Raw genomic sequence first — 12,651 nt, 5'->3', positions numbered from 1 at the left:
GCATCATAATTTGCTTTACTGGGGGTATCAGATTTCTCAAAGATTCTTTCTAAAGGGAAAACCAAAAATGCCTCATCCTCAATGTGGGGTTGGTTATAACGCATTAGATAACAAGTATGCATCTTTTAGCAACATCCAAGTATCTACACAACTAAAAGCATGAAGTTTTTTTCAGCATTGTGTTTAAAAAATAAATTTAAAATTCAGTATTTAATGGAATCTATTACTGAAGCCCACATTTAATTGAAAACATAATGAAAACACACAATAAAACACTGAGAACAATCATTTGTGCTATAAAAAGGGAGAAAAATATTATCTGTCCTCAGACAGGGAGTCTTGAATGACAATTTCAGGGAAGAGTTTCAGAGCACAAAACCCAAGGTCTGGCAAGTCAGACAGAAGAGACTGCCAAGCACTCAAATTTCAGTTTGTCACTTTTCCCCCCTTGCCTTTACTTCACCTAAGAATGCTTCATACTAGTCTGCTGTTATGAAGGGAATGAAATACAGTAGCAACAAAAGGATATAAACCACATATCATCCAAAACCCAAAAGAAAACTGATGTAACTACCGGGAAGTTACTGATGATTTCTTAGGATAATTGGCCCAACTATCGCTGGCATGCACTTTACAAGGCAAAATGGAAAGGTGAAAACAGAACAAACCCCAAATTCATTCGTGCTTATCTTGAAAAATATGAGAGTAAATAAAGGAGGGTGAGAGGAAAGGCTATTATTTTTAACCTGTGTAAGACACTTTGCTCCATTACTCTGCATCCTCAGTATCTATATAAAAATGTATTAAAAACAGGGAACTTTAAGAAAAAAACAAAATAAGATGGCATCCTCTGGAAATGTGATTTGATGGTCCCTCTCCTAATCCAGTTAACACATCCAGTATAACATTTTACCAGCGTGACTCTTTGAAGAGAGAAAAGCTCAGGCGGAAGATGTGACCGTGCCAGGAGCAACAATTTCAGTATCAATATAGAGCAAAAAGAAATACAATTAAGAACATGCAGGGGAGAAAAAAAAAATAAATTACTTGCACAATCCATCACAGCTTTTCTAAATTTAGATGAATAGAATTTTTTCCTCTTATTGGTGTCCCTTTTGTCAAGCATACCAGGCAATTGATTTGCTGCTTTTCCACACTCACTCTGTGTATGAACTCTTGGAATTTCAGAGTCCAACAATTTCATGCTATGAGTTCACAAAGGCGTTTCAGCTGCACCAAAACATGTCATGGTACTATCTATCAACTTAGCTTTATGAATTTATACACTCCCCTCTTTCCAAGCAAAACCAGGGCAATCCTGCCAATGTAAGATGCTGTCATACACAGCATTTATGTTTCATCAGACTATACCCTTCTGTCTAAGGTACTAAACAGCTTCCACCTCTGCAATATCTAAATGCTTGTACTTAATCTTTTGTATTTCGATGTAAAACCCACAAGTATACACCCACTGCCAAGATCTAGAAGGAAAACAATGGCCTCCCTTTATCTCTTTTCAGGCACTGTTTCTATGGGAGGAAAGACTATGCCAGGTGCATACTGCAAGAAACACCGGGATTTTTTCTGGAGTTAGGACATTTACACTCAGTAGAAGGCAATAACTGCATGCTCTTATGCAAGATTGTCCTTGAGCACCTGCCTTTACAGGGAGCACTTGAGATTTCAAGTTCCAGTTAAAATAGCCAAAATCTTCTGACATTCTTCATCAGTGAAGAGATTCAAGGGGTAATTGTGGCAGGATCACAGTCACTCTTCTTTAAAATTCTTTGATACAAGTATAAATATAGGAGACCAGAGTTCACGTATTGTCTTGAGGATTGAGCTCACACACATGTAATGCACATGTTCTCCAAGCAGGCTCTTTATTGACATACTCCAATGAAATTGTCAGACGCAACTTATAAACACATCTGCAAATCACGTTTTGCACAGGCAACTTTTTGCACACTCAATTCACACAAGCATTTTATCTGCAAAAAAAGCCCAAGATGTCACTGTTGACAGTCTTAAAAGGAAGTATCTTTTTCATGCAAATATTACCAAGTCTTTCCATCAGTGGTCTTAAATGTAGACCTATGCATATAACACAATTTTATTTTGTTAAAAAATGGAGAAAACACCACAGCTATATAAAGCCTGAATAATACACAAGGAAAGTATTTTTTTATCAAAATACAGCATGGCACGAATAGTCAATTTAGATCTGCTAGGTGTTCACACAGTATAAATATGATTTCTTAAAGAAACAATTCCATTTGGAGGGTACTTGGGGATTTATATAGGTTAATATTCTTAAGGGACAACGTGACTTAATTTACAAAAATTTGCATTGATCTGTAGGAACCCAGAGTGCCGAGAATATTTCTCTGCCTGTTTTTAAGGGTTCTTACCCCCCGAACAACACTGTTTCAGCTTCAAACCTCGGAAAAAATTACCAACAGTCAGACAAGAACTAGAAAATACAGTGGTGTGAATTAGGTGATAAACTACTATGTAAGATTGTCACAGGGTGAAAAATTTAGAGGTTTTGGGCTTCTCTTTATAGTAAATAGATAAGAGTAAAAAATATCAAAATGGAGGATTGTTGTTATTCTCTAAACCTTCTTCTCCTTCTTCTCCTACTCCATGTTCTGCAGTAAAAGTAGTTTGGAATGATTGGATAGAGAATTCCGCAGGTCCTGCCCGTGTTACTGAATAATTGGTAGGAAAGTGAAAATAATGTACGTTTTTAGTAACTATTGGTTAAAATATCTTTAAAAGGCTGTGTAAATCTTGATAATTAGCTCTCACTCCAACTTTTCTTCCTTCTATGCTGTACCTGGGTCACGCTAGTGGCTCTGTTCCTCTGATAAGACTTAATAAACAACCATCTAGAAGCATTGAAACTTAAGGAAAAGTCTCAGTTTATTTTTGAAACTCCTTGCAAGGACTTTCAGCAAATTGTCTCCCATCCGGAGGGACTTGATTTATGGCACGGTACAGTGTCATTGATCCAAGATTATCCCTGAAAGCTTATTTCTTAAATACTATGGACTTGCATTATGAAAGCATACACCAGCTCAGGTTGGAAGGGACCTCTGGAGATTGCCTCATCTGATCTCCTGCTCAAAGCAGAGTCAGCTACAGCAGTTTGCCCAGGACCATGTTCAGTCAGGTTTTGAATATCTCCCATGGATGGAGATCCCACCACAGCTTATCCAGCATTATAAATGGGGCCACACTGTTTGTTCACTGTTTGTTCATTGTAAGGGGAAGGAGAAGATTCAAATACCTGGGCCAAAAACTACGGCTGAGAAAATACCACAGACACGTCACAGAATAAAATTGAGAAATAAACACAGCTATATTTTTTAATACATTAATTATTAAAATCTTAATTTAAGTTTCTGACTAGTGGACACATTAGTGAGAAAAAAGCCTAAATTGTAATAGTTTCAAGCTATTTCTGTGAACGGAAGACTTGCGAGTTTTCTAAGTTGAACTGCATCACTAAAACCAAATTAGCAATAATAAATTTTTACTGCAAAGCTGCACAGTACAATATAATATTGTATCTTATACTATATATACTTTATACTAAAGCAGGCATTATAATAAAAACTGGCTTTATGGTACAAAATGGCAAGCTACAGTCTAATGCTCAAGACACATGGAATAATTAAATGTTAGCGCTTCTGTTTTACTGATGTCTGGTTACAGGAGCAGGAAACAAATTTCTTCCTTACCCAATGATGTATTTGGAAAAGAGAAAATGCCAAAGAAGACTCAGAGGTTGGAAAGAATTCCGCCAAGTTTTTGTTTAATTAAGTATTTACAGATCTTAAGCTTAACAGCAGCAACTTTGGAAAAATATTCTCTGAAGCAAATGGCTTCTGGAGAACTTTTTCTTTACATTTATTTGTAACCATATTATATTTTTTTATAGTTTTGTATTATCTGTGCTTATCATACATGGATTAATTATACTTTAAAAAAAATCTTTCCTCCCCCACCCCCAAGACAGACATTTTTCTCTCCTTTCTTTTAACGCAATAAAGATAGCTGCAAGGTATTCCCACAATACTTGGAGACAGTTATTTTTATTTCATTATTCCCACTGCAATCAAAACTTCAGAATACAGTGTTTTATTGCAGTTCAAAAGGCACATCATTCAAAGTTTTATTACTCTGTCATTTAAAACTGATAGATTAATTATTTTTTCCTTCCCTGAAGAAATTTTTCATTTTGGCAAAAAGCAGCTTCAATATCCACAAATTTTTGCTAACAAAAATAAAGAAACAAGACTTGGAAATATTGCTAATTTCCTTTTGGCTGTTGCATAGCTAGACCTGTGAGGTTCTATCTGTAATGTTTTAAAAAGCACAAGTGCTTTTCTTCTATGACCTGAAGTAGGAACAAAATTTCTTTCCTAGTTAAATAACACATGAAACAGTAGGGTAAAGACCTTTTTTCTTCTGGTTTTCAAGTTATAGGTGAAGAGAAATTCCAGTACTTCAAGCAGAAACAAGCAGTTGAAACTGCCTTAAATGTCCTGAAACACATGAATGAGCTGTATAATGAAGAGACTACCTCAAGACAGAGTTAAGGAGGAGATGGGGACAGAAGGATAGAGAAAGTTTTTTCCTATGGTAACATCAATGGTTGAATCAGGGGGCTTCATGCAATTTTACACTTTCCTATATGCAGGGACTTAGACTCATAAACATTCTAGCCTTGGAAGCTACTACTCTGTGACAACTGATAATGGCCTTCCTGAGAGCACTGGAGAATAGTTAGCCCACAAAAGATTCCACAATTGCCAAGAGCTTCACTTGCAAAGAAAGCTGTCCTCATCCCATTCTGACTCCATAAAAAACAAAGGTTATGGCAACTTTAAATTATAAAAAAGCCTTGTCACCAACAGATGGGTACCTAAAAGCCATGTATTACTGATAACAAGACATCCCACGACAGAGAAAAGCAAGGCACAGGAGTAAGGAAATGAAGAAACAGTGTTTTGTTCTAGGGCCTATAAAATACAATTTTTTAAGAAAAAAATTTTAGCATTCATAACAGTTTAAAGCCCTCCACAGATTTTTTCCTTAAAAAAACCTAAGCACAGCAGTACTACATTACATATTAGTTTTACAGCATTTTATAAATTTAGAATGTTTTAATGCATTTGCATCTACATGCATGTAAAGTTATTACTGACTTTTAGTTTCACAGTAGTTCATTTCCTTCCAATGACCTTTGTATCATTTGGTTACCAAAGTAACTTCATGTGAACAGCTCTGGAAGATTACAATTTTAAAGTAGGAGTTGATCTTTTGAAGAAAGCATTTTAGAAAAAGTATGTACTTAGTTTAACAATTCCCAATAATCAACAACTACAGCTGGAAAAAAATACCCCAAAATTTCACCTATACTACTATACAAGAAAAAGTAAGTGACTCATGAATTGATAAGTAGGATAAAGTTTCATAGCCATACTGTACCTGTCTAGGTCACATGTCAGCCTTTCAAAATTCTTAAGAATTGTATAAACCTGAGCATCTTGACCAAGAAAGCAAGGCGGCAATAATCCATGAATATTCAATTGTTGCCTCTCCTCCAAGGTAAAAGCCATGCCCTGAAAAAACAAAAATAAAAACAAAAACCATATATAGATGTATAAGAGAGAGAATTAATTTAAGAAAAATTCTGCAGCAGATCATAGCACAGGTAAAGTCAGCATCAGAAAAACTATTTAAAAAGAAACAGAATTTAGAATTGTGCAATTATTTTGGGAAAAGGTTTTATTGAGCCGTAAGGAAACAGGCCTGTACAGTACAATAACTCCATCCCAGCACAGAACAAGCTAAGGTCTCCTGATACCACAAGAGTACCACCTGAAAAACTGTTAAGTTACAGCTGAAGAAGAAAGCAGCCATATAATCACTCCACTCATTTTCTGCTTTTAATGAGGTCTGTCTCTCTAAAACATCCTCGAGAAATTACCTGTAAGCTTCTGTAAGAAAGATTGTGCCCTTAGAGCAGAAACAGGACTGTGGGTTTAGCACACCAGCATTGAGCACTCTAGCTGCTGAAGTTTTACTCTGCTGTGGTAACTACAGCCAGGCAGGACTGACAGACAGGATCAGACCTTTGACAGCTTTAGTAGATAAGAAGAAAAGTCAGAGGAATTTCTTCTATACACGAGCTGTGAAATGTATGCATTTGTTTCACGCTGTAGCCCTTGGTCGCTGGCACCACAGACACGTGGCAGCTCTCCTTTAGCACCGAATTTCCACCTGCACTGCTTCTGCTCCAGAGTCAATACTGGCTGATCTGCACGTCTTTGAGGCCTCTCTTAGGTTTACACTAGAACTGTCTGTATCTTTCCAACATGGTTATCATGTAGCTTAAAAATATTCTAAAGTTCATGTAGTAGAGGTTAGGCAGCAAGTATTACTCTACAAGAAGATGAGTATGTGCGAATACACATATAAGCCATAGATTAGACAGTTCCCTAATATTCAACATCTATGATACAACTATATAAAAAACACTGTTTCTTATCCAAAAAAATACTTGAGAAAACACCTTGAGATCCATTAAAGGAGGGAAAAATAGCAATATAGTGTTTTTGCATTAATTCTCCTGTGGAAAATAAGTACTACCGAGCTACTTTCAGAACCACCTCTATAAAGAGACCTTTAAAATGTCTTTGTCCATGTTACCATTTGAATTAGCTGACTCAACAAATGACAGGAAAAAACAGGGAAAACAAGCACATAAATACAAAAGGCTTCCTTCAGTCTACATTTTCACTACTCTTGTCTTTTCAAGAGAACAAATTCAGTCCTTTACATAATGTCCTTACTGCCTCTCACACAATTCTTGGTGAGTGATACAATGGGATAAATTCATGCCAGTTAGCTTGGTTACCTAGACAAGCTCTTCTTTTTTGTATCTGTTTTGTTGGGGTTTTTTTCTCAGAAATAGTCAGCTCATAGGGCTTATTCTTACAGAACAAAAATATATTACAAAATCTGCCTGTATCTTACTAGTCTACATTTCTTACACCATTTTTAATCTAAATTTTCAAGTTATGTCATTGTGACTTGAAAAAATGTAGGAAAAAAGCCCTAAAGCAGCCCCATCACACTATCTGCTCTATAATGCCATTAATCAAATTGTTACCTTAAGTGAAATGACAACTCAAAGAAAACCAACCTTATAATGAACACTTTACAAAAGACCAAACATTTCCAGAATGTGCTTCTTCTAGACTAGAGAGGAAATGAATGGAAACCAAGTCTAATAAAGATCAGTAACTGTTTTGCTGTAGTTCTCCATGCATGAGAGATTTCAGAGGTTTCCAAATGCGTACACAAAGCCTGCATCTTTTTTCCCTAATGAGCTTTCTGTGAACAGATACGTCATGAATGTCTTCAGCTGCTATCCAATCTTGAAAAACCATGGAAGAAGGAAGAGTCAACACTTCTCACAAGTTTATTCAACGTTGATCCCTCTCATCTCCACTAGACTATTTTGGGCTTAAAAAACCTATGTCTGCTCACACACACTTCAGAATCAGTTCCAAGTGACTGGACTTCAGGGAGCTGAAGTTTTAGTGGATCTTCTAATGCTGGCAGTAAAGTGGCAATCCAGTTATTCTCTGCAATTCTCCTTTCCCCTGTTTCCATTAGTCAAATGGAATGACAAAAATTTCTGAATGTCTGTGTTTGGCTTTACATTAGGAATAAAATATGGACTTTAATTACTATAATAGGGTTTCCCCTCTTACTGGAAAATGTATTTTATTTTAAAACAAACACATGTGTTACATCTTGCCAAATGCCTTTTTTAAAAAGTACTTCATCTTGGAATAGCATATTTTCAATGTATTACTACAGTTTCTATAGTAAGTGTTAATTTCTTTGGTTCATCACTGCAAAAACACAGCACCCACCTACACCCCCTAGGCTATATATGGTTAGAAAATCCTTTACTTGAATATTCCTCTTTGGCACAGATATAATGGATTTTTCAAAGTTCTAAGGTGAAATGTTAATTCTTTTCTTCCCCCCTCAGATCCCATATTTGCTCAGAAGAAAAGAATTACCATTAAAATATATCACCTGATAATTTAATAAGACAAGGCCATTTTATGAAATAAGTGTATGCTATTCCATCTGCTTATAATAGGGAAGAATTCAGCTATGTAGGATTTATGGTTTACGTCTAGATTTCTTGCACTAGCCTCAGATTTTCTTTTCTACATCAAAATTCTTATTTTTTCCTGTTTGAAGTGTTGTTTCCCAGTCATCCAGCAGAGAGGGCTCTAGGTCCAGCTTGGTTTACACACTCCTTTCCCTTCCTGAGAGGCGTATTTTGCACACACCTGGATGGGACAGACTTCCATCATCTAGTATCCCAGCTATTATAAATGATGTGGATATTTTTATTCTGCAGCTTGTATTACAAATAAACTTTTAAAGAACAATAGTATGACAATCTAAAAGCAGCATAAGGGCAAGAGACCACAACCATAAATATTAACCTCTGCCTAATTAGTTTTGGTTTATTCACTGCTTTATGCATCATATACATCATAGAGATGAAAAATATAGTTATTGTCAACCCTCCCAGTTAAGAGTGTGCAATTCTTCAAGAGTTGTGTTTCATATGTTTCTGTATATGCTCTGGTTTGCTTTTGACAAAACCAAGTTGTCCTCCAGGCACCTCATTACCTTCCTTTCTCACAGACCTTTTGGTCAAAATCTTGAGTTATTTTTTTTATTGCTCCTTAAGCAGACACACCCTTTCAGCTTCTCAGTTGTACACAGAAAGCTCTCTGAGTTTTCAAGAAATTTAACTCATTGCAAATACATTTAATTCTGAATTTGTCTCTCCATTTGTAATGTTGTGAAGTTTTGTAATTGTAGCAGTGAGTTCTATTACTGCACATCATTCAGTATTCTTTCACTATTTAACGTCTATCAGTCAACTCTGCTCTCAACTACCTGTCCTCTGCTCATCATCTCTGACCCCCCAAGGCCCCTTGCCCCTTATCTACAATATTGTTCTAGTGACATATACATCAATACCCTTTTTCAGTTGCAGTATTGAAAAACCAAAAAACAAAATAAACAGAACAGCATCATCTTGTATCAGACAGCTTTTTGCACTGGCTTTCAACTGAATTTTCAAGCAGTGCTTGAAAAGACAGAGAGCACATTCAAAATACTTCAAGAGGTGTCTCAGCCTCTGTTCACAGTCAACAGAGACAAGTTTTCTCTCTTAATACAAATTAGATTGCACTGACATAGTTTTCCTTCAGATAAAATATCTGAAGCTCATATAATTGCTAGGTTTATATAAACTTCTCTAGAAAAAGAGAGTGTACTAAAGCAGTATGTGCATCCTGTTCATGCACTAATGAGATTCAGCTTCACTAATGGGTAGCCAGTATTCATTGCAGGGATCCTTCTCCAATTTCTCCCAAGACCTAGCCATTTTTTGTTCTAGTAGATCAAAACTTTCATTTTTAAAAACTTCAACTCATTTAGAAGAATAGGTCATTTCCTCTTGCTGGCCTCACTGCAGGTGTACCACAGATGTATCAGCCTAACAGCATGTAGAAGGAGGCTGGCTTAGAAGAGGAAATCATGTCCACATCCAAGGTTCTCTACCTCAGTGACTCTTTCATCAGCCTCTGGAAGGAGAAAATCAAGGCTTGTAAGACTTCAGGGATTCAGCAGACAACCACCAACAGCACTACTCAAGCTCAAGTACTTGCATATATATTTGACCCTACTGGATCCTTGAAGGGGGAAGGAAGAAATGAGGAGGAAGGTAAAAAGGTGCAGCAAGGATGTTTATTTAAAAGTATTTTCTATTCTGTGAAAAAGAAGTCTCTGGATTGCTGGTCTAAGATATTGCTAGGGGAAAATTACAGTCTCTAGAGTATTTTGGGGACAGACAAGTAGGTTCATCACTGTCTCAGAGTCCATCAAAAAGTAAGAAACTCTCTGTTAAAAAACTCATTCTCTGTATCTAAATCATAAAAGTGCAGTGAACAAATTTCAACGATATAGTGAAAAAAGCACACAACTCTGAGTGACTCAGATATGCTCAACATTTGCTGCCATGGCTGGAAAGAGGAGAGCTCGCACCTCGCCACTCCTTGCAGGATCCCACCGCACAAGTTGGTATCCCTGAGCAGAGGCCAGGGAGCACTCTGTCAGACAAAGATCCGAGCAAAACCCACAGCTGCCTGCCATACTTGTCTGTTCAAGATCTGAATCAATTTTTTGAACAAATGGACTTACAGAACACCACAATTCCAATCTTAAAAATTCCATTCTTAAAAACAAACAAATAAAGGACACGCAAACAAGACGAATGCTCTTGGCTGAAAGACCAAAAACATTCTCCGATTACTAGTGAAGAGTTTTTTCCCCAATATGTCCCAAATGAAAAATAAGTGGCATCACTACTAGTTGCCAGTCATACATCATCCCACGCTGCTCACACCACTTCATGCACAAGACTGTCTCCAGGAGAAATTCAACTGCAGAATTAGATGCAGTCCTTAGGAAAACATGATCTTTGGTACGCATGACTGTTTGCAGGCAATTCTTTCACTGGTCAGGCTTTGGCCTTCAGCAATTTTGGCTTCTCATACTACACGAGTACTGTTAGGGAGGAATCCAAGTCAAAATTAATGTCTTTTAAGGACTACTTTGGCTGAGGAAGCAAAAAAATGTATGTATAGTCTTGCTTGCTATGTATGAGCTACATGACAACAGTTTCAGGCACCTAATGTGATAAAGCCCTTCAGAATCTGAATATTAAAAAAAACCAAACCAAAAAAATACCAAAAAAAACCCCCACCAACCAAAAACACAACTTTGCAAAATTTTACATGTTCAAAGAAATTTTTATAAAATCTCTATAAAAATATAGAACATATGGGTTTTCAAGCATTTTAAGCTACATTTAAGAGCTTAATGATCTGCAAATCCCTTTGAGCTATTGTATATAATTTGTGTTTTTTAAAAAAGTCACCTTATGAACAGGCAAAAAGAAAGTTTTACAAGCATTTCCTCTCCATTTTTCATTTTTATTATCCAAACATGACTTCAGAGAAACCAGATAAATACTTCTAATACTCCATATCCAACACTCATTTCAAGGCACAATACACCAGGAAATACTTAGAATAACTAATCTGAGCACACACTCCATAATGAACTCATTCTGCTGAAAACAAATGTGGTTCATGGCAAGAAATTGGTGTTGGAGCAATACATATGGCTAAAGATGTTACTGCTGTTTTCTCTACCCATACTTGTCATGACTGCCAAAAAAATATTACAAGCAGAGGCAGTTAACGCAGCTATTTGGGCAAACATCTCTTCTGCAACCAGTGCTTTAGGCCACACCAGTCACAGTAAATATCCCAGTAGGTAAGGAGAGGGACTAATTCTTTTTTAATGGTGCAAATTTACACACAGTTTTCTGTTAAGGTGGCTTCTGAAGAAAAAAATATTTCTGAAAAATGTCAATTTGCATTAACTTAGAGATTCATGTTTCTTCTTAGGAATCATTTGCTGTAAAGACTATACACAAACGAAGGGTTTGCATAGCTGAATCCAGTTGCAATTAAAAAAACAAAATCAGGATTATTAAAATTTTGGAGAAAAAAGAAATCCTTTCAAATGGTGTTTATGAAGGCTAGGGAGAAAGATGACAAATAAAAATTGGTAAGAAGAAGAAATATGCCCAATAGCAGAAAGTTATCACAGTTCAAAGATGAATAGCATAGAGTTAAGAAATGAAAACTGAATATGAAAATACAAATTTTCTGTTGCAACACTCTGGCAACACATACAGACAACACCTTTGCTTTCAGAAGCAAAGAACATTGGTAACCATTTATAATGCACACATTATTTAAAGTATTATTAGACTGCAACTAGAAAAGTCACTGTGTGATGGAACTGCTATCTTTCAAATAAGTTATTTTTCCCCAAACCTATGCTCAGATTGTCTATTGGACATTTCATGAGGCACATTGGATTATGCATCTTGGATTAAGGTTTAAAAATCAGTATACTAACTAATGATTAACAGTCCATTAGGTTCTCTGGCAGAGGAACTGTTTTTTTCTTGCCTTTCTACAGTACCTAACACAGATACAGGTCTCAGCCTAGAGCTGTATTAGCAATGAATCCTGCTAACTAAGTGCCTTCACTGGAGTTTGAAAAGCCAGGCACAGACAGGTATCTACCCTGGTTAAGACAAGAAAGAAGAAAGATAGAGAAGGAGGACTGGTGAAGTGTAAACAGCAGAACCCAGTTTAGATACAGCACTCATGCTCCTTTTGATAAGCCCTCATGCACAGGCATCCATCAGGACTTCTGAGTCTGCGAGGCATGCTGAGGGTAAATTTTAAAAAATATACAATAGTTGATGGGCACAGCTCTGAACATACAAGAAAAGAAGAAACTGTCCTAGTTTCAGCTATAAAATGCCAAAAGGCATAGGTCTTCTTCTATGCACTTTTCTTTAAACACAGCTTTTTAACAAGCACTTTAAGTTGAAAAACTATACTGTGACATTTGGCATTTATATTTCAAAGCTGTTTTTCTAGAGTT

The 12,651-nt window shown here is 36.4% G+C and overlaps 1 protein-coding gene across 1 annotated transcript in view; it reads right to left on the bottom strand.

Moving 5' to 3' along the window:
- The window catches only part of ME1 (malic enzyme 1), a 159,050-nt gene that overhangs the window by 112,818 nt on the left and 33,581 nt on the right, over positions 1 to 12,651 (bottom strand). Inside the window, exon 2 of the mRNA XM_039568160.1 lies at positions 5,500 to 5,633. Coding sequence (XP_039424094.1) covers positions 5,500 to 5,633 — 134 coding nt within the window. The remainder of the gene's footprint in view (positions 1 to 5,499; positions 5,634 to 12,651) is intronic.

Source organism: Corvus cornix, chromosome 3 (genome assembly GCF_000738735.6).
Source record: "Corvus cornix cornix isolate S_Up_H32 chromosome 3, ASM73873v5, whole genome shotgun sequence".
NCBI lineage: Eukaryota > Metazoa > Chordata > Aves > Passeriformes > Corvidae > Corvus > Corvus cornix.
Note: the sequence above shows the minus strand (reverse complement) of the source record. Positions and strands in the feature narration are given on the sequence as shown.